Source organism: Parasteatoda tepidariorum, chromosome 1 (assembly GCF_043381705.1).
Source record: "Parasteatoda tepidariorum isolate YZ-2023 chromosome 1, CAS_Ptep_4.0, whole genome shotgun sequence".
NCBI lineage: Eukaryota > Metazoa > Arthropoda > Arachnida > Araneae > Theridiidae > Parasteatoda > Parasteatoda tepidariorum.
Window position 1 is genome coordinate 39,698,556 of NC_092204.1, and position 22,072 is coordinate 39,720,627.

The window sequence follows — 22,072 nt, forward strand, 5'->3', positions numbered from 1 at the left end:
AACAGGGTTGCAAAAAACCCGGGTTTTTGTAGAAAAACCCAACCCGGGTGGGTTTTTCTGGGTTTTATTGGGCTTTTCTGGGTTCTATTGGGCTTTTCTGTTTTTTTCATGTTTTTATGGGAGGGTTTTCAAAAGAGAGGGCAGGGATAAGAACCTTATTTTAAAAAAAACTTATTTTAATATTAATAATTAAGTTTAATTTATAAATTGACTTCATATAGATAATTAATACAAATAAATTGATGTGAAAGTCTGAAAAAAGTTTCTTCATATATCATGATACAAAATGTTATATGTACTCACATACGTCACACATTTGAAACTTATTTTAACACAGGATTACTTTTTATTTATATTTTAATCTTAAAAAATGTTTGGGGAAATTTTTTTATTTGCATAGAAAGCGAATCAATGGCCATACAGTCAAATCTAGCCAGCAAGGTGACTCTCCAGTCTCCAACACAATTAGTTTCATCACTGTAGGTTAATTTTTTTTTAGGCTAGATTACATATATATTTCAATAGAATAGCTCTTTAATGTAGCAGGGGATGAAAAAAGAAATCAATCTTAGAAAAACCCAGTAAAACCCACTTTAGGGTGGGTTTTACCGGGTTTTTCAGAGTGGGTTATACCCAGTAAAACCCGGGCGGGTTTTATTGGGCAGGTGGGTTTTTTGCAACCCTGGAAGAATTTTAACATTTAAAAACTTACTCACTTAAATTAGTCAGAACCAAGTGAATAAACTTAAAGTAATTTTTTATGCACGTCAAACTTATTAATTTTATGTTAGTAATAAAATTGAATATTACTCTAGCACAATATTATTAAAGTGACAATTGAGTAGTTCGCGCCGACTGTCACATATACGTGCCAGCAAGAAACGCGCTCACTTCCCGGCCGACACACCCGCGCGTCAGAGCGTTTTCTCGTTTACTCTTGGCCGTCACATATTTGTGCCAGCGTTTCGGAATGCTTTAAAAAATAAAATTTCTTCCATAAGATGGCTATAGGGTTTCAGATTTAGGGAGAAGGAATGTTTTATGACAGCTCTTTAAATTCGCATGTAGTATTTGTTTACAGTAAGCGGGGGAGGTTTTTTTTCTTGACTACTTTCGATTTAGTTTTTAGTGGATAGTTAGATCTTGTAGATCCCTGTTTTAAAATTTTTCATATGAAAGAAGAACTTTAAGTCATATATATAGTTTTCAGATATGTAATGTTAAATATTATTAAATGATAAGTACATAATGAAAATAAAATGTGTAAAACATACATTTCAACAAGAAATAACTTAAGTAAATAAAGTATCCATAGAAATATATATAAGGCATATATCACTTAAATACTCTACAGAACAATATTAAACAATGCGTTGGTATTTCGGTAATTTCATGGAATTAGGCTTAACAGCAAAAAACCCTCCGGCCCAGGAGAGCCACACGCGAGAAAGATTGCCAGCCTGAGCAGTAAGCGCGCTTTCGCACTTCCCGTCGCGAAAGGGTCAAGGAGATGTGATGCAAGATTATAACGGAGTGAAACTGCATTTTCCAACAAAATATAGTGAGATATTAATCACATTTATGGGTCATAAGAACCTGGAGAAGAATTCTGTATTATAATATGGAGCAGAATAATGGCAAAGTCTTGGCAACTTTCAAGCAGTAGGCAGCGAAGGGAGGGGGGCCCAACTTCTTAATGCTTTTGGGAAGACTTCCGTATCATGATCTGTGGCAGAATAATCGCCAGTTTGGCAATTTTCAGGCAGTGACCCGTAAAAACCACACACACAGATCGGGACCAACTCCTAGCCACCACCCCCAAAAATGTTTTTTATAAATTTGCCAGTGCAAAATCTATTTGGTACCATGGCATTGTAGTTAGTACAACTGGTCACAATACTTAAATATCCCTATGTTTTTATTGGCGAATGAAAGAATATTTCCCTATTGTGATCTATTGCAGATTTTAAACCTGCAAAATTAGAAACAAAAGAACATGCAAATGTTTATCAATATCCGGGCTTGGCCACCTTTGGAGTCCCTTTTGTGCCGTTTTGATTCTTTAGTTCCAAGATTTGGCTGTTATTCTGCCACAAATCATAATACGGAAATCTCCTGGCGAGGACATTTGGCCCAACTGATCAGGATTCCAAAATATCTCTAGTACACTTTAGAAAAGTAAACATTTTTTATTTGCTTGTAAATTTATATAAGTGTTTTTTTTCTAAAGCACAGCAGTATTAAACATTTGGAGTATTTGAATGTTACTTCATGTCCAAATAAGACATTAAAAGTACACTTGCATCTATTAATGAAATTCAACACAAAATTTGAATTAAAAAACTTCTAATGAATATTTTTCGCAACGTTGGAAACGTCTCATTTGGTTTTGTAATCTTATTCAACGTCATACAAAATTAAGAAATATAAGCAAAAACTAAATCAAAATGACATAACTCACATTTTCACTCGATTAGACTGTGTATTGTAACACAAACGTCTACGGTATGTTAATCGCTGAACCATTATTCCCTAGAAAAAAAATTGACCAGATTAAGAAAAAATCACTAAGAAAATCAATAATTAAGCCTATTCTGTAATTATAATACAAAATGCTACCTAATTAGTCCCGCGGCTCTTAAAATTTTGATTACAAGAAATTTCTCGCATCCAACACGTGTAAATAACACTTTTTGTATTCATTCAATACCTTAATGCCATTATAAATATAATTCTAGTTTTATAAAGTTGTAATTTTACTGAAGGTTTACTGTTTAAAATCGTGAATCTGATTGGTGCGAAAGTCACCACATTTGCATTTAATTGATGATTGCTTTAAATAGGCTTATTATCGAAAATTAAAAATAATTTAAATTCTCAATATGATATACAACTAGAGTTTACTCTAATAAAAGTACTTCATTTTAAATCTAAATTAATTAACAAGTATAATACAACTCAACTCACCCACTAAGTTAGTTTCAGAATTCATAAATGTTTTGACAGTTTTTTGTCTATGGTCTTTGTTTACAATTATATTAAATAATGTCTCCGATATCTTTATTAATTAATAAATAAATAAGACTATGAAGTCTTTAAAGGCTCCATACGATGAATTCACGAAATGACAATTAGTAGTTTTACTATTGTATTGCATTTAAAAAACATTAAACGAAACAATATATGTAATTTTAAGTTTTTAAAAAAAACACATATTAAAAATATCATCTGACTGTTTATTTAGCTATGATACCATCCTAATTATAGGTACTTATTTCAGTTAAAAGATTTTAATATGATGTTAATGTGGAATGAATTTATAGCGTGTTGCATTTTTTACTTTTTCTTAAGGAGGAAAATACCTTGTTTGTAAAAAGTTTTCATTCTTTTTTAGGATACAAATATCAGATTAGTAATATTAGTCAAATGTTTTAAAACTGTCCTTATTCCATTAACATGAGTAAACTAAGTCAGTCTTTCAACTAAACTATATGTTATAACCTCCTTGATCTATCAATAAAAAAAAAGTTCATTTGTATGACTTAAAGTGTTTCATATAATTTCTTTAAATTGGAAAGTTTCCCTATCGGTACCTGAGCATAAACAATTGACAAGTCTTGGCTACTTCTGGAAAAGTGCTAGAAACAAAAAAAAAAGAAACTTCATAAAAGTTTTTTTTTTACGTTTTAAGAAGGCATTGCATTAGGAAGTGATACTATTTGAGTTGGTTCCCTTATAATTTCCCACCTCAAATGGTATAACTCGTATCCATCCCCTGGGTAAACATGTATATATATTTTTTGTTAATTATTCCAAGTTTAAAAAGCCTTTGGTGCCTTTATCATTGTTGTTTGCTTAAACAGGTACCAGTATGAAAAAATGCTCCATTAAATGTTTAAATTACACTATATATTAGTTTAAGTTATCATTATCTTTTTCAGTAAAAAATAAGTTTTTTATGTCTAATTTTGGTATTTATTTAATTAATAAGTGTCGGTCAAAATTAATCAATGTTTCATGACCAAACTCTTATGATTGCAATAAAATGCATAAAAATTATATAGTCGTAGCAAATTTTACTCTTAGAGTTCCCCTTGATTCTCTTAGTTTTAATGTCATCTATTTTCAGTAGGGCCTACTGTAGTAGCCAAGGCACCAAAAACTTTATAGCTTGCAAAATTGTTTTCTAAAAAAGAAAAAAAAAAGTTTTTCAAAAAAAATACACCTTTTGAGTTGACTCTTTTCTATAATGTTTTATTTTAGCTTCATACGAGCCATTGCAAAGATATCGCCAAAACTTGCTGATTATTGCGGGTAGCAAAAATGGGAATCTTCCTGTTTCTTGCATCTCATTTCCGTATAGTAACCAAACCTTGGTGACCAATACGGAGGTACCAATAAACACAGGTACCAATACAGAGGTACCAATAAACACAGGTACCAATACGGAAATCTTCCCAATTAACATATGCTTCAAAGAAGAAAGTTTTTTCGTACCTATCTATATTAATTCATGTGGAAATCTGTTTGCTAATATCAGAATTTATTTGATTTTATTTTTTTCTGCATACATTGAGCTATTTTATATTTAAGTCATATAATTTGTTCTTTTTTCAGGAAGCCATATATTTATATCATTATAATGAGTAGAGAAATAAGTTCAACACAACATCAGCAGGCTGGCTCAGTTGTAGAAGAATCACAGCAAAGAAGAGAAATTAATCTAGTAGAGGACACCAACAATAATACATCTTTAAATGACAGAGAGCGGCCTACTGAAGGTTCTGCAATTGAAAGCAATGCTGCACAATCTTCCCCTACTGTTCGAGAGATTCACAAAAACAGTTGGTTAAAGCGAATGCCTTGTGTTGATAAATGGTCTGGAAAATTTCCAAAGGTAAACATTCTTTATATAAAACAACCATCTGACATAATTTAAATAAAGTAACAAATAGAGACATTTACTATTGTATGGGAATAATCAACCCTTTTTGATAGTCAACTTTTGCTGATAGCAGCTTTGCTGTTAGTTTTATTTATTTGTTTTATTTCTAACCACCCACTAGCCGTCCAGTAACTTAACTTTATGTAACTGTAGCGTACCTGTATTCTTAGATTAAAGTGTCATGAAAATGTATTTTTTATTATTTATAATTAGAATATATTTGTATTAAATAGGGCAATAATTTAATTTACTGTTTTAGTTGACACTTCAAATCAAAATCAATCATTCATTACTGGGTAATTTAAGTTTTCAATCTGGTCCAAATTAACTGTTTACTAATGAATTTGCACTAGATTGACAACTACTTGTTTATATTGTAGGGAGATAGAAAAAGACACAGACAAAAATTTTCTCGGGCAGAAAGTTTGACAAGACGAGGAAATAGTTTTTTAAAATATTGACTTTTTTTGAAAATAACTTTGTATGTATCAATCAAAAATTTTTACCTACAATTTCATTAATTTAAAACCATTTAACCAAGTATTGGAAAGAAAAAAAATTGCAAAGCAATATTTAGATTTTTGATACTAAAAAAAAGAACCATTCTTTAGTTCAATATTAAATTAAATTTGGTAGTAGCTCAAAAGAAAAAAAGAGTGAGGTCTTGTATTTATATAATATTATAATTTAATATTAAACTTTTTTTTTATTCCAATTAGCAAAATATATATCTTTATATCTATTTATATATTTATTAATTGTAACATTAAATTTAAAAACACAACATCTGCACTCAGTTTATAAATTGTAGTAGTTTCTGAATTGTACTGATTTACAAGTACAGGGGTCTGTCTAGGTTTTCCTGAAAGGTACCTATTTTGTGAAAATTTAGACATAATTTGTGAAAATTAAAAATTATATTAAAAAATCAACACAAAAATATGGTAAAAGTATGGATTTATCGTTTCTTACGGGATACAAAAATAAAATTTTTATAAATGTCAAATTTCTGTAATGTTGTACATAACAAATGTAAAATATGTAATTAAAATGTTTTTCTTTCCAGTTTCAAATTCTTTCACAATTGATAAATAGTTTTTTCTTATTTTGGTAGTAGCATATAGTGTTAAAAAAAAGTAGGCATATATTCGATGTTAAGAATTTTTTTTTTTTTTTTTGGTCATTTGATCATAATTTTTTGATACTGAAAACTGTTCTTAATTGATTCAAACAAGTAATCTCATTGTATATTTGTGTTCTCTTTCCTTTTAGGCTCAAAAGCTTGAAAAGTTTTGGGTTGTATTCTGTGTGCATGATGACAAAGAAGCATTTCTTGAATTCTATGAGAATAGACGAAGTGCTTATTCACATATGCCTCTTTCGAGTATATCACTTTCAAAATGTCTCCATATATCCCCAACTATTGTTGCTCAAGGAAATGATCATGAATTTGTCATAACACTAGAAACACAAGTTATAAGATTAGCTGCTTCAACTAAGTAAGTATATATATAATTATTTGTTTTCTTTGTTAATCTTGTTAAATTAATTTTTTTTCTAGTATATAATTTAAAAATTGGATGAAAGATCTTAGTAAACCTTATTGTGAATTCAGCTAAATTAGGTTTAAAATTTATGGGTTGATATTAGGAAATAAAGATTATGCCTTGCCTTTATTTTTCATTTGTTAACTTCAATTTCGAAAAATATATCAATTCCTTATCATTTGTTTATGCTGCTCATATCATTGCATTCACACTGTCTGTGTTTTAATTATTTTCCATAAGAGAGGTTTTGTAAAGTTACTCCTCAACTGTTTGTTATCAAATACACTTAAAACTTTGCATTTGCATTAAAAAGCAATGCAAAAAATGCATTTTTTGCATTGCTTTTTAAACTCTCATTTAAATTTCTAGCTTTCTTTTTGTACATAATGTTAGAAGATATATATAGTTAAAAAATACTTTTATTTTATTTTATTAGTGAACAAATGCTTGAATGGATGGATACCTTGTGCACAAAACTCCGAGAAATGGGTATTTTAGAGGTAAACTTTATTTTCAATCAATACCTTTTTATGAAATTTAAATGCATGTGCATTAACTCACATTTTGGAATATAAATATCATTTCTAAATTTATGTTATTATCTCTATAATATTTTTATCTAACAAACAGAAATAATTTTGCTATGTTTAATTAAATTAAGACAAAGATTTTTTGGTATCTGTCATTCATTTCATCACTAAAAAAAAATTGTTTAAGAATTTAATCTGTTATGAATTAAAAGTGAAGAGAAGGAATTAATAAAGTAATTGAATAGTGTGTAAATGTATTAAATTACTATAATATGAATGGGTATTCTCACAGACCTGCCATTTTTCTGCAAATTCGTAGAAGTATGCTTTATTCACTTCATTTAATAGTAAGACATAATTATCAATTTTAAATGTGCAAAAGTCCTGCAGTGAACTGATCGTTAAGACACGGTTCCCAACAGATTACAGAAGTCAAGCATTATTGGCTACGGTCAGTGTGCGGGTGGGTGACCACTTGGATCAGTCTGCGTAGGGACCGAGGGTGTGCGGTATGGGTCCTTGTTAAACTATTCTACTGTAAAGTGCTCAACTTCGCGTGCAGGTCGTTGGGCTACCGAAGCGGGGGTGCCATCCCCTCTGCAGGATCAAAGTTGTGATGGCATGTCTTTGGATCATCCTCAGGGATGTTTCAATGCAATTAGCACAACTGGGAGTAGTAACTTATCATAATAATTAAAAGTGATTTTCAAAAAATGTCAGAAAATGGATACATGTAACTCAAATTAAACTTAAAGTTTTTCTTAAAAAAAAAATCTTAATAAATGTATGAATTTAAATTTGAAACCTCTTTAAAGTGAAGTCCTGGCTCCAACAATTTTTCTTTCTTTAAATTTTTCCGTTATTCTTTGATCTATGATTTATGTTTATGGTTAATTTACTCTTTTCAATAAGAAAACTTTTTCATTTTGAATAGGTTCAAGTATTTTTTTATCCAGCATTATTTTTCACTGTTAATTTATTTTCTTCAATCGTCATATCCAATTCTTTTTTTTTTCCAGCCAAAAGACAATTTATATAGCAAAGAACCTATTAATACAAAACCCTCATTATCATCTGAGATGGAATCAAATGAACCTTTATCTAGAGAAGGTATGTAAACTCCTTGCAGATAAGAGTTCATTTAGTTTTCAGATATGCATTTAAATTCATGTTATTGTATTAAAACCCTGTTATAATTTTGGAACATGTTTGAACTGTTGTAAAATATTTTGATTAAAATATATATATATATATATTTAACATATTTAAATCTGTTTAATGTAAGGTAATGAAAAATGTGTAAACCTTTGAACATGATACAAAAACTTTTTATTCATTATTATATTCATATTTATAAAAACATAATAAAATAAGAACTTTTTTGTCTAATAAAAACATATGCAGTTTTATTATTTTTATAATTTTAAATAAAAATAAAGAAATTTGGATAATAGAAACTATATTAAATTATTTTTTAACAAAAAATATTTTTTTTACTTATGCTTATGACACTTTGCATTTTAAAAGCTGCTTTTTTGCTTCATCTATTGAACCAGTGATGTGAGAAAGTTTTAAAGGTTATAGGAATGTTGAAGCAGCTTTGGATTTAAAATATTGCGAAATAAAGTGTTTTATTAATATTATTTTCGAATATGATGACATTGAAAAGGGCTTTTATAAAGCACTTCTAAGTTTGAATTTCCTATACACTCCAGATGTTTTACATTTTTCTCGTCAGTAATTATGATATGTGAAACTACTGCTTTAGTCTTTTGTTCTAAGTCTTCTGTTAAGTCTTTCGTTTTGTTCTAATATTTACTTAATGCATACATTGAAAAAATAACAATTTATTTTGTGTATAACCTGATTATTTACATTTGTTACTCATTACCAGACTTCAACCGCCTAACTATGAGAGATCCAAATTCTCCTTTGCCACCTGTTCCTGAAACTGCTTCTCTCTCATCTTCTGCAACAGATGGCTCTACTGCCAGTTCAACTATTGTTTACATCAGAAACCCTTCTACGCGAAACGTTTCACAAAATTCAAGTCTAAATACAAGTTCTGTCATAATAAATTCCATAGCTACTATCGAAAACACGCCTTCCTCATCCCGTTCTTTACCTGAAACAGTTTTTAATTTTGATATACCATCAAATGCTGAACAGTCAACCTCAGGATCTAGAAGAAGTAGCATTTCACAAACCAGCCCAACTGTTTCAAATGATATGGAACAGAGGACAGCTCAAACCTCAAGTACTTCTTCACAAGAACAATCTTTGTATGAGCCCCTATTTAGTTCATCAAGTGCTCCCAGCTTCAGTTTAAGTATTAGAAACCCTAATTATGAAAACCCACCACATCCTCAAAGGCATATTGTCTTCAAGCCCACTCCTGCTCTTCCTCCTCGCATAAACAGCGCAAATCAGATATCATCTGTTCCAAGTGTTAATCCAGTTGTGCAACCTAGTTCAAGAGCTTCAAATTTGGGACATTTATCTTCTACGTCTGAGCCCTCTTTGAACCGATCGCTGCAAAGTACATCTGCTTTTGTTGCAGATTCATCAAATCACGCTACTTCTAACTCCGCAGTACTCTTAAGAACTCAATCTGTTAGTAGCAACTCTGACAGAAATGACCAAGCTTCTCCCAGTGAAAGACATCCACATTCTGGACCACGAGTTGTGGTAAGAATTGAAATATTGTATTTTATTTCCAATACATTTGATACATTATTAATATGCACAAATTTTTAAGTGGATACTTTTTAAGGTATCAAATGTATTTTATTTCCAATACATTTGATACATTATTAATATGCACAAATTTTTAAGTGGATACTTTTTTAGTTCTTACTTATATTTCTTTGTATATTGTGTTTTGTTATGCTTTTTAATTTGTGCACATATAAATATTTTAAGTTCGGCTGTAGAAATTATGTAAATCTTCTGTTTCACAGTTCAAGAATGTTCTAGGCTTTTCTACCTCTTTTTTTTTTTCGAAGTTTAAATTAAAGTACATATTTTAGAAAGATGTTTTTAGAAATAATAGCATTGACTACATCCTAGAAAAGTATTAGAAGTAGCATAAAATGCCAGATTAAGCATATGTGTTTTTAAAAAATGATATTAAAATCTAGGCCAAGTAACTGCAATTTAGAATGATTATATAGAATTTAGAATGATTATAATTTTTTTTCTGACGCTCTAAATACAAGCAGAAATATGTTTTGGTATTTTTTCCTTTTAAGAAACAAATTAATAATTACTAAAAAAAATCTGCTAAATTAATGGATTATATTTGTACTAAAATATAAAATCCAATAAAAGTAGTTTTAAAAAAAAAATTTCATTTATATTCAAAAATTTATCTATAATTGGTTTTGTGAATTAAAAAAAATTTTAATGATAAATAACTGCAAATAAGTACAAATTTTAAAAAGTTTAGTTTGGAAGTGAGCCGTGTTTGGGAAATTTTACCTTCAATGCAGAAAAAAAAACATGAATGTTTCATGCTGTATTTCATAACCATAAATTATATTAAAATGCTAAATATAATATTTTTCACCTATTTTGGCCTAAACATTAGCTTAGGTCAAAATCTTTTATTTTTCATCTTTTTTTTCAAGATACAAGTTAATGAGAAAAAGATGAAAAATATGTTCAATAAAAATTCTGTACCGAAAAGTTAATTCTCATAATTATTATGCTAAGAATCATTTTAAATAAATTATATCTTGTATCTGTAATAAGCAACTTAAAAAAGTTTCTATTGATATCCTATTATAAATACTTGCTAAAAGAGAAGAAGAAATCATCCCAAATGAGAAATGTAAATTATTGTGTGCCTTAAATTATGCAAATAGAAATTTTGAAAATATTTTTATTTATTTTATTTTATTACTTTTTATTTTGATAAATTTTTACTTTTATAAAAAAAAAATTAATTCTTCGGTTATCCTGTTTTTCTATACTTTTGAACCATTTGTAACTTTAATTAAATTTAAATTAAAACCTTAAGCAGGCTTTTTGGAATTATTTTGCAAAGAAAAATAAAAAAATCCACTTTAAGTGTCTTTCACTTGAAACAAAGCTATAATTTTGAACTATATATACCATCTTTCCATAAAGAATTGTTTGGGCTTTAGAAAAAAAAAAAAACTTAAATAATTGAAATTTTTATAAATATGCAATCAAGAGGATTTTAGATGAAAATTAATAAAATCAATGAATAATTCTCATTTTTTTCATATTTTTATGAGCCTAGGTAATGCATTGTTAGAATAACTTTTTAAATATTAAAAAATTAAAACACAAACGTTTTTCAATTTCACAAAACTGTGACCTTTCTTCATATTGATGTTTTGTGCTACTTTGAGAATTAGTTAAGAGAGCTCTGGCTGAAGTTAGGCAAAATTTATCATACATGAATAGCTGCTACAAACTCATAAGAAATTTTAAAATAGCATATTAGTATCTGGAAAGTAATATTTTCGAATGTGACGAAGCCTTCAAAACATAAGCAATGTAAAAATTACCAGTGGGGAATTAAATGAATATTCATATACAGTTGAACCTCTCTAACTCGAACCTCGATTTCACGAATTTTTCAATATCTGGAAGGAAAAAAAATTCCCTTCAAATTTCCTATACACTCATTGTTAAAAAAACTTGATTTCACAAATTTTTTTTTCTAATCCCTCGATAACTTGAATTTTTTTCCATAAATAATGTAGATTTTTTTTCTAAAATTAAAAAAATATTCCAAAAAAATAAAAAAGTTTTAAGAATGGCTGACAAGCATGGAATAATGTGTCTTCCTCTACGATAATGAATGGCTTCAAGAAGTCTGGATTCATTAAAGATCACGAAAGTAGTCATACAATCAATATCGTTAATTCTGCTGAAAACTACACCGAAAATTATTGGAACAGATTGACTGGATTCATGAAGCTTGATGACATCGAATTTCATGACTTTGTAAACGTAGATGATGCAGTAACAGTGTGTGGTCAGTGGGATGACAATGATATCATCGCTCAAACGAAAGCTTCTTGTGAACTATCAGAAGAAGAGGATGAGGAAATCGAAGATTTACCGCCCAATGTTACTAACAAACAAGCACTTTCTGCAGTGGACACTGTAAGGAGATTTATTGAGAGGCAGCCGAATATGTCAGAGGAGACATTTAAAGCTATAGTCCACTTAGAAAGTGTTATAGACAAACTTTCTTACACATCTCTAAAGCAAACAACAATTGAATCTTTTTTTAAATGAAAGTGTAAAAAGTGTTTTTAGAATAAATATGGAATAGTAAATAAGGTATGTAAAGAGCATTTTTCTTTATTCTACCATCGATAACATGCGATTTTCGATAATTCGAATTTTCGATATCTCGAATTTTTTCTCCTCTCCCTTCAAGTTCGAGATATCGAGGTTTGACTGTATTAGTAAATTTAATTGATTTTGAAAGTTAATCATTGCACACAATTGTTAAATTTCAAATGATAATTCATAAAAATGTATTATATTTATCAGCCAATGAAGTATAGTTTAAGTTTGTATGTTTCAGTCTGGTCCCTCTTTTAAAAATACTACCTTGCCTGTTGATGAGAATGGGCGACCACTCTCTCTACGAGAAGTTCAAGTCCAGCAATTGCAGTCTGAAATTTCACATAAAAGTGGTGTAAGATTGGTTCTTAGGAAAAAAGACTGCTTAAATGCTATTGCTTTTGTTGACTGTTTTAATTATGTTTGGTGAGTCATTCTTATTTCTTTTTATTTTGTTTATTAATTTTCTGCATTCTTCATTAAGTTTTTTTCCTATCCTTAGCTTGTAAAGAATTTAGTAATGTGTTTTTATTTCTTTTTACAACAAATTTCAGCTGCAATATAAGGCAACTCTTTATTTTTACCACGTTTATATCAACTTGCCTTCGTGTATGTCTGTTCGGCTGGAATTTTGTAATCGATTTTAAACTAACTTTCCGACTAGCTACAAACTTTAAATTTGGCACATAGTTCAGAATGACAATGCATGAAATTGAAGAGAAAAAAGACATGCAAAGTGAAATAAAATTAAAATTACAGAAAAATTAATATATTCGCGATTGTCTTTTGTTGTCGATTCGATTATTTCAAATTAGTGTCACATGTCAGTTGAAAAGTTTTGTGTACACTGAGTAAAAAAATTTAGATTTTGTAAGTGAGTACAAAAAAAATTAAAAATAAAAATAATATTTTTAAAAACCACGTTTTTGTAGTGGAGAATAATAATTAAAAAACAAAAATTTGAAGAAAAAAAAATTGGGGTGCATGAAATACATAACAGTACATATACACATACATATACTCATTTTCTTACTCATGCGCATGCACAACCACATCCACATTCAGATACAATTACAGATATACATACTCATATACACACATACTGTTATGCATTTCATGCACCCCACGTATTTCGTTTTTCGAAATTTTGTTTTTTAATTATTATTCTCCACTACAAAAACGTGGTTTTTAAAAATATTATTTTTATTTTTCAAGTTTCAAGATTTTCTGTACCTGCTATTTAACTTGCACCTAATATTCTCATCTGTGCACTGTTATCTTAAGAATGCCAAATATAACAGAATTTTTTTACAGATGTTGTGTATTCTTTATAAGTTTTCATTCTGCCTACAGAATTACAAACAGTTTATAAAGATTACAAAAAACTCCACTCTATCTGATAGTATATTATTTTTGCATGAATGTTACTGAATGTTTTATTTTTATAAAACATCTTTATTTTCTTCTTTGAACTAAAAATGAAATGTTTAATCCTTTTCAAAGGGTTGCCGGATGGAAACAAAAAGAGCATCCTCTTCTTCATAACACATTCCATGTTGGAGATCGCATAATAAGCATAAACGGTCACAGAATACAGTACGTGCATGAAGCATACAGAATTATCAAACTACAACCATCAACTGTAAGTTTCTTTGAAAACATATTCAGTAAATTTATGTAAATATGAGGTACAATTTACCTCCTGTCTGAGCATTGCATTAAGTTCTTAATGTACTGTTCTTGTTAAAAATATTAAATGCCAAATTTTTATGTATTCTATGTTTTTATGTTTACAGATTTTATCATAAATTATAGTTGTATAATATATTAGTAAAAAATTTTCTTCTTATTTGTTTTGAAATTTTTTAATACATGCCAGCCAGATCAGGATTTGAAATCTCAGAAATTATTTTGCCCGCATTTTTAAAACTAAATATCTAAACTAATAAGAAAAATTACACTACAAAGTCCCATTTCCAGACATCCTTTATCAGGAAAGCTGAATTTTCAGAACTTTTGTCAATAATTTAAAAAAGCAAAATGTTGGANATATATATATATAAACCTACACTGATTGGTTCAACACTTGTAATATAATCTTGTAATATATTATAACTTTGTTTTATGAAGTTTTCTTATTTTGTGCCATAATAGTCTATGAAAATAAATAGACTAAATGCTTATTGCTATTTTACTTCTTGAACATCTTCTGCTGCAATTCACTCTGCCCCATACATCACAAAACACTTACGTTTCCAAAAGAAAAAATAATAAAATGCTATTTGTTTCAGAATCTTATTCATAATATTTTTTTTTAAATTTCTGCTTTAAAAGTGAAGAGTAGTTAAAAAATAGAAAACAAACTTTTTTAATAGAATAAACTATAGAATACTTTAATTTATTTCTAAACATTATGAAGTATGGAAAATTATACTATTTAATGCATAATTTAATTGGAAATTTTAATTCGTGGTTCTTAAAAATATTTCATGCCTTCAGAATTTTCCTGTTTAAAAGATAACTTTATAGTACTCATTATATTTTAATCTATATACATGCTATAAAGAAAATTCAGAACCAGGTGCTTATGGCATTAAAGTTCTGTAGTCTTAAAAAAGTTCTTACTACAGTGTTGTTAAATTGTATTTTGAAAACACTATATTATAAAGAAAGTGCTAATTGAACTATCAAAATAAAACTTAAAAAACAATATAAGAATCACAAACTTAAAATACCAAGTAAAACTCTTTGTTACCAGGATGTTGCATGATTGCCAAATGTGCCTTTATAAAAATTAGATTGTTTTTTTCTTTTTATTTCGAAAAAACTTTTTGATTTAACTTTTCACCAAACTAAAAGGTCTTGAATGAGCTTATTTGTTTTAAACACAAAATTTACTGTTGATTGATAAATTTTTTCATATAATTCTCATTACATTTTCAGGTAGAGTTTGTAGTTAGAAGAGTTCCTTGTGGAAAGATCTTAGCAATAAAGAGGGAATATGAAGGGCAAGACTTGGGAATTGTTAGAGAAGGTGGTACAGCTGAGGTTTGTTTGATTGTGGATTATTAAACTAATTTAATTTAAGTGTTACTTATGTGTTTGGCATATATTTTAAAACAACAGATTTGTGCTTTCAACTAAAAAAGTTAAATTGTAATTTAAATATATATATATTAATTCCATGTTCATAATTTACTTTTTGGGTTTTTTATTTCAGTTAAATAAATTATTGATTATTTTCCAAAACAGGATGCAGGAATTCCACAGAAATCTGACTTCAGATAACCAACAAACTGAATTATCTGCAGGTTGAGCCAATTAGTAATTAAATGACAGATAATTGATATATATATATATATATATATATATATTTAATTTTTGACAAAATATAGTAAATCTTCATTTCATTACTATTGTTTTATTTTTTTTTAAAAATTTTAGATAAAAAAATTAGCTTAAATACAACAATTCTGTATGCTTTTCAAAAGGTATAAATGACAATAAGAAACTGATAAATCAGTATCAGATTCCATTAGTTTGATGCTAATTCACTAGTCATTATTCTGAATAAATTTACGTTGAGCCATTGACTTCAGAAAGATGAACCAGGACGACTGGTGACCACCTCTGTATTCTGAGTCCACTAATTCAAAGCCATATATTTTTGCAGCTTCACCAATGCCTAAATTAAAATGTCGGTTTTGAAATAAATTTAGTTTGTTTCTTACTTTTTGATTTCTGAGCAATTATTCATGTTGCATTATGAAGTCCTGGCTTAGTAATGGATTATATTATTTACTTATTTTATGTAGGAGGGCATGGAAATAAGACTGATGACATTCTTTCAAAAAATTGTTTTTAGTCTGTTAGTCTTAGGTCACAGATCTTACCTAATCCTAAATATACTCAAAAAGTAAAAACTTTTAATCAGAGATTATGAAGAATACTTTCATCTCACTCTCAATATTTTGAAAAATCCAGCTTAGCCCTCACAGTTGACAGAGCTGCCCATCTCTACATCATCAAAATCATGACAGACATTTCCAGTCTTAGATGCATAGGCAATAGATAGAAATTTTTTCGAATTTACTTTAAACACTCTTAATTAGCACAGGCCTCCCCTGTCCACTTCTTAACCTGCTTGTGGATTTACTTGCTATGAATCTGCCTGAATATGATTTTTTTAGAGTTTTCAAGTTTTTTAGCCCAATCTTAACTAAACCACAACTATATAGCATTGAATTGGATTTTAATTAAATACTTGGATTAAAAAACAAATGCAACAATTCCCAATATTTATTTATTATTTGTAATTTTATTATTTGTTATTTTTTTAATTGTATCTGAATCTGTGAAAATTGTAAAAAAAAAAATATATAAAATAAATTTGCTTGCATATATTTTTAAAGGTTAAAGAAGTAAAGTCAAATGGTTTAGCTTCACAGTATGGCCTTACAGCAAAGGCAACTAGTCTTGATGGTAATTCCTTGTGCAATTGGGTTATTACTGAAATTAATCACCGTCCATTAAATTTGTTTTTTAAAGATAACGAGGTAAGTTTTTAGTGTGTATTATCTATTATTTGACTTTTGTTTGTAATTTCTTAATTAAGTAACATTTTTGGATTGAAATGTTGGAAGCATTTTTAGTAGTTAAATTTACTTAGTATGTATGGGAATCTTCATTTTGAGTTGATGTGATATGGTTATTTCATTTAAAACAAATTTAATAAATTATTACTGTTATAAAATTTTATAAGGTGGTGATAATATTTTTTAACAAATTAAACATTTGAGTACATTGCGTGTAAATTTTATTATTCTTCATAAATAAATCATATCTAAATAAAGAGTCCAAAATTTTAAAGTATATGGAAAAAGATTGGATGTTACCATAATTCTCCATTCCAGAAGAATTGTATCCAGGTTCATGTGGCAATGCTATATTACTCAATAAGAAGAGTTTGTTAACATTTAAAACTTCTTGATATAATCATCACGTTATCAGGCATGGAGAATAGCTGGTGTCCGAGGCTGACGGCTATGGCTCAGTTTCCAGACAGAAATTTCAGGAGCATACTTTCTTGTAGTCATGAATTGAAATCATTATAATTCAATCACCAAAAAGGCGATGCAGTGATACTTCGGTGATGTGAGGATAAGCTTTACAGGTGCTCCTATGGCGATGAAAAGATATCGCTGAGAAAGAAGAAAAAAACATGCTGTGTTCCAGAATGTAGGTCTAATCTTATTAAAGCACTTTTCTAACTTGGGAAAAAGGATGAAAAAAGAATTAGTTTATTTTAATTTGCATTTTTAATTTAACTGAAGGATCCCAAAAATATTTTGCCAAATATGGTGCACAAAGTGAGAAGACGGAAGCTTAAAATTTAGTAAAAATTTCAGCGAGAAGGAGATACCTTCTCAGATCAACACATTCATCATGAGACGCTGAGAAGGCATGCTGGAGAGAGGTAACCATTTATTGGTCACAGTTAAACAAAAATTCACACTAAAAAAAATCGATCAATTTAAAGGTTGAAATGCCACCAGAGTTAAGAGAACCAAAACTAAAATAACTGAACTCGCTTGTTTAAAAAATTGTGAACAATAAACTACAAAACTGAGTTAAAGTAGTTAAGATAAAAACAATTCAGCGCACATCTTATGGAGCAGCATCACAGACAAATAATCTATAATGCTTTGAATATTTTTGAAATGTAAATATATCATCTAGAAAATCTTTATTAATGATAATGATTAAACATAGTTCATTATTATTAAAATTAATTTATATATCTATCATTTATGGTAATTTATACACATTTTATGATAAGATTTTTTTTTAAAATCTCATTTTTACTTTAAAAAAATTTCAAAACTGAATTATCAGCTTGTATTTAGGCATTAGTGTAACTAAGAGAATGATTTCATATTATTTAGGTGTATTTTATAAATTTTTAATAATTTTTAATTTTTTTAACAATTCTCAATGGTAGTTAATTTTTGCAAAATCTTTTAATTCTACTTAACATCTGAGTACAATTGGGCACTTAAACCTCAAGTATATCTTTTCATTGACTCTTGTCTTTGGCAATAGAACTTGCTTCTTTCCAAACATATGATCTAAAATACTTAAGTTCACCCAGAGTCATGTGCTGGAAGGCATGTCCTGGCCTCCCTCTTGCTATTTTTTCTTTTGGCATTCTAAGATCATGACCAAGCAAACTCCATCTTTGTTTTGATATTTCCTTTCTATAGTTTTAATTTTAGCTTTTTTTTCCAAAATAGTTTTATTTGATGTCTTGTAAGACCTAAAGATTTTGAAACAAAATATTAGACAAATGATAAGAAAGAATTCTTGTGTTGGTACATTTGATCTTTGTCTGTTTTCAAGTTTCTGTTCTTAAAGCAGTAGGGCTCTAATGATAGCTTAATTTTTAAATGTGCTATTTTTTTATTAAAATTCCTTACTTTAGTTTTTTAAATATACATATATATGTAAAGGAAATTAATACAATGAATGAAATAAATCTTGGATAAATAAAGCTATTATAAACTTTCTGGTTACAATTTAAAAATATGTCTTTTCTGAGGGAAAATGTTGATGTTAAACTGTCATATACACTGGTTATCATAAATTAAGGAAAATTCACAAAAATCGCGATAACTCAAGAAATTACACATGGAATTTTATGANTGTGAATTTTCCTTAATTTATGATAACCAGTGTATTTTATGATTATTTCAAATTGGCTTTCAATTTTCAAATTATTAAATAATCTTATTTGACTGATTATATACAAAAAAGAAATAGCTAATTTTAATTATTAAAAGAGTTTTAAACATTCCCGGGATTCCAGTTTCAATACAATAAAATTTTATTGTTAAAATATGCATTTAATCGTAAAAAAATATTGAAGATTGATCTGGATTTATGAAGTTTAATTTATTGTGTTAACTAAATCTGGCACATATGTATATATATATGCATGTTCAGGGCAGGAAAAAAGGAAGTGAATTGAAACAATCTTTTACGTATTTAAAACAAACATATTTAAAAGCTGGCAGAGCTCTAATCACGCTCCACAATCTGTCCATTTGAGTTTTTATCTTAGGAAAAGAAACACTAGTTTGCCCCTATAATATCTTAGGTCTCAGGGGAAAAAAACATTCATAATTCCAATTGTTCCATTAAATAGGTTGAGGGAATGAAATGGTTCACACGGTTCGATTTAAGGAAAAAATCCGAAATGTTAATTTATACATCCTGAGTCTAAAAATAGAATAAGAAAAGAGAAAAGGAACTGTGAGGAAGCATTTAATGTTGAATAATAATTTAAGAAGGAGAATTTAGATAAAGAAATAACATAAAAAAATTAGTTGAAGCTTTTTATGTTACATATAAATGTCTATATATTATCTTTACACTTAAAATAGGAATATTAAAAAAATAAGAACTTTATTTTATAAGTGCATGCACAGAACTTTCTTTCTATTGTTTTTCAAATTATTTATAAATTCTAGCAAAGGTATTTGCTTAATGTGTTTTTTTTTCTATTTTAGGTTCATGACCGTTTAAATGCTGTTGGTCTTGATATATCAATATTAGTGCAGCCTGTGGAATTGATTAAAGCTCTAAAAAAACATTTGAAAGCATTCAGAAGTTACAAAGAGTATCTAGTTCAATGAATTTTTTTAAATTCTTATTTTCAAATATTTTCTATTACATTTCTCAAACTCGAAACTGATGTATGTTGATGCATATATCCTATTTGATATTCATTTTATTACATAGTAATTTCTCCTTTTTACTCTTTTATTTATTTATTTATTTCATTCAGTGGAATAATATTTTTAAATTAGAATTGTCCGGTTATGTGGTGAAATTTTCTAATAATGGGACGTAGCTTCTATGTACATAAACATTATTAGTTTTATACTTTTATTTATCTTTTACATTATATACCTTTGTGTTTCTGCCATTCCAGGTGTAATTTTAAAGTTAATATGAATAATGAATGTGGGTAGCTGTTTTTACTATATAATTTAATAATGTGCTTTTTTTTTTTGCATTACCTTTTAAGCATTATATCTTATTCCATTCAATATCTATTATATGGTCACCCAATTCATGTTATTCGAATTAAATTTATTACATATTTTGTGTGAATTTATTTCATATTTTTTTAAAAATGGATATGAACGGTTACATGTTGTGAGTTTTTTCATTTTTGAGTTTATTTATAAGTTCAAATTTTATACAAAATTTATCGACTGTATTGAACATTATGTGTTTGATCACTGTTATATCTATAATTAACTAATCAATCTGTTATATACAGTAAGACAAAACTGCAAATGTAATTAATTTAGAATTATTACTTCTTAAATAGTGAAGTTACATTGATGATAAAATGTATTTCATAAATTCTGGGCACCTTTTTAAATCTGATTTACAGGGTATCCGCGATCCTGGAAAGTCATGAAAAATCATGGAAAGTCATGAATTTTGGTATTGAACAAAATTTTTCATGATTTTAACTATTTTTTTTTAAAAAGTCATGAATTTAGGTTGCCAAAAAATCTAATTATTAAACTGGAATTTACCCCTCCCTCAATTTCTTGGTGTTCCGAATATCTGAATTTGTAACAAACTTCCCACTCACAGTCATATTTTATTAAAATATAAAATGTTTTCATCATGTTTTTTAAAAATTGCTTTCTTTCAAAAAATGAAAGAAGAAAAAAACTTCATTTCTAGAGCAAATTATCTTTTAAATTTCTGTGATTTCAGAATTTTTATTATAAATTTTTTTATTTTGTAAATTTAAAATTTCAGCTGAAGCAACCCAGTGATTTGCGAATTATTTTTATTCCGAAATGAGAGCAGAAAAATCAGAAGTATTTCTTTCCTTTCCCTTGAGCAAGAAAAGTATCTTTAGAATATAATTCTGCAGAAAAAAGAAAAAAAACTTACTTTTCAGCTATTTTATTGCTTCAAATCTTTATTTTCTCTGTTTTTTTTTATATTTAAAATCTATAAATATGAAGATGCAGAGAATAACAGTTTTGGTAATACCTATAATTTCAATTAATGTTATTATGATGCTTTTTTAAATTTACTATTGTGTTTTTGTCAGAGAAAATAGTAACTTCGTAAAATCATGAAAAATTCTTGGAATTAGTCATGAGAAGTCATGAATTTGAAAATCTAAAATGTAGCAGGTACCCTGGATTTAGTATGCTCTTCTCACTATGTTAAAGCCTAATTACTGAAGTTTTTAATTCTTTCTCTTCAAAACCCAAAATAATTTCTGGAATCTCTTTCTGTTGCAAAAAATTTTTAAAATGCTATTATAATGAGCATTTATAACGCATAAATAAAAGTTTCCTTAAAAAAAAATTAGATAAATAACTATTTTAGAAGGAAAATTGGATTGAAAGGATTACTCTTTGATCTTTAAATGGTGCTGAAAAGTGTCTTAGTGAGAAAATAGTAAGGAACAGTGGTTAACTTTTTTTATCTCAGTCCTGTTTCATTTCATGAATTCTATAAAACATTGCTAAAAAATAAAAATGCCCATTTGAATTATTTATTTCAGTTGGCAATGTTGACTTAATATTATCGAAAAGCAGTATTTTAAATACTCAGTAATCTTTTATTGTTTAAAAGTAATATATATATATATATATATATATATATATATATATATA

The 22,072-nt window shown here is 27.9% G+C and overlaps 2 protein-coding genes across 2 annotated transcripts in view; one reads left to right on the top strand and one right to left on the bottom strand.

The window, feature by feature from the left end:
- LOC107447007 (large ribosomal subunit protein eL34) overlaps positions 1-2,758 on the bottom strand; it is a 7,754-nt gene extending 4,996 nt beyond the window's left edge. The window contains exons 1-2 of the mRNA XM_043038957.2: positions 2,620-2,758; positions 2,462-2,532 (exon numbers count right to left, since the gene is read on the bottom strand). Of these exons, the coding sequence (XP_042894891.1) occupies positions 2,462-2,526 (65 nt within the window). The 5' untranslated portion in view covers positions 2,527-2,532; positions 2,620-2,758. The remainder of the gene's footprint in view (positions 1-2,461; positions 2,533-2,619) is intronic.
- A 202-nt stretch (positions 2,759-2,960) lies between these two features.
- Positions 2,961-21,239, top strand: LOC107447008 (uncharacterized). The gene is made up of 11 exons (XM_043038956.2): positions 2,961-3,267; positions 4,618-4,897; positions 6,218-6,444; positions 6,929-6,992; positions 8,042-8,132; positions 8,917-9,710; positions 12,595-12,779; positions 13,857-13,995; positions 15,297-15,401; positions 16,766-16,909; positions 19,922-21,239. The coding sequence occupies exons 2-11, from the start codon at positions 4,643-4,645 to the stop codon at positions 20,045-20,047; spliced, it is 2,130 nt and encodes a 709-aa protein (XP_042894890.1). The 5' UTR covers positions 2,961-3,267; positions 4,618-4,642; the 3' UTR covers positions 20,048-21,239.
- The last annotated feature ends 833 nt before the right edge of the window (positions 21,240-22,072 follow it).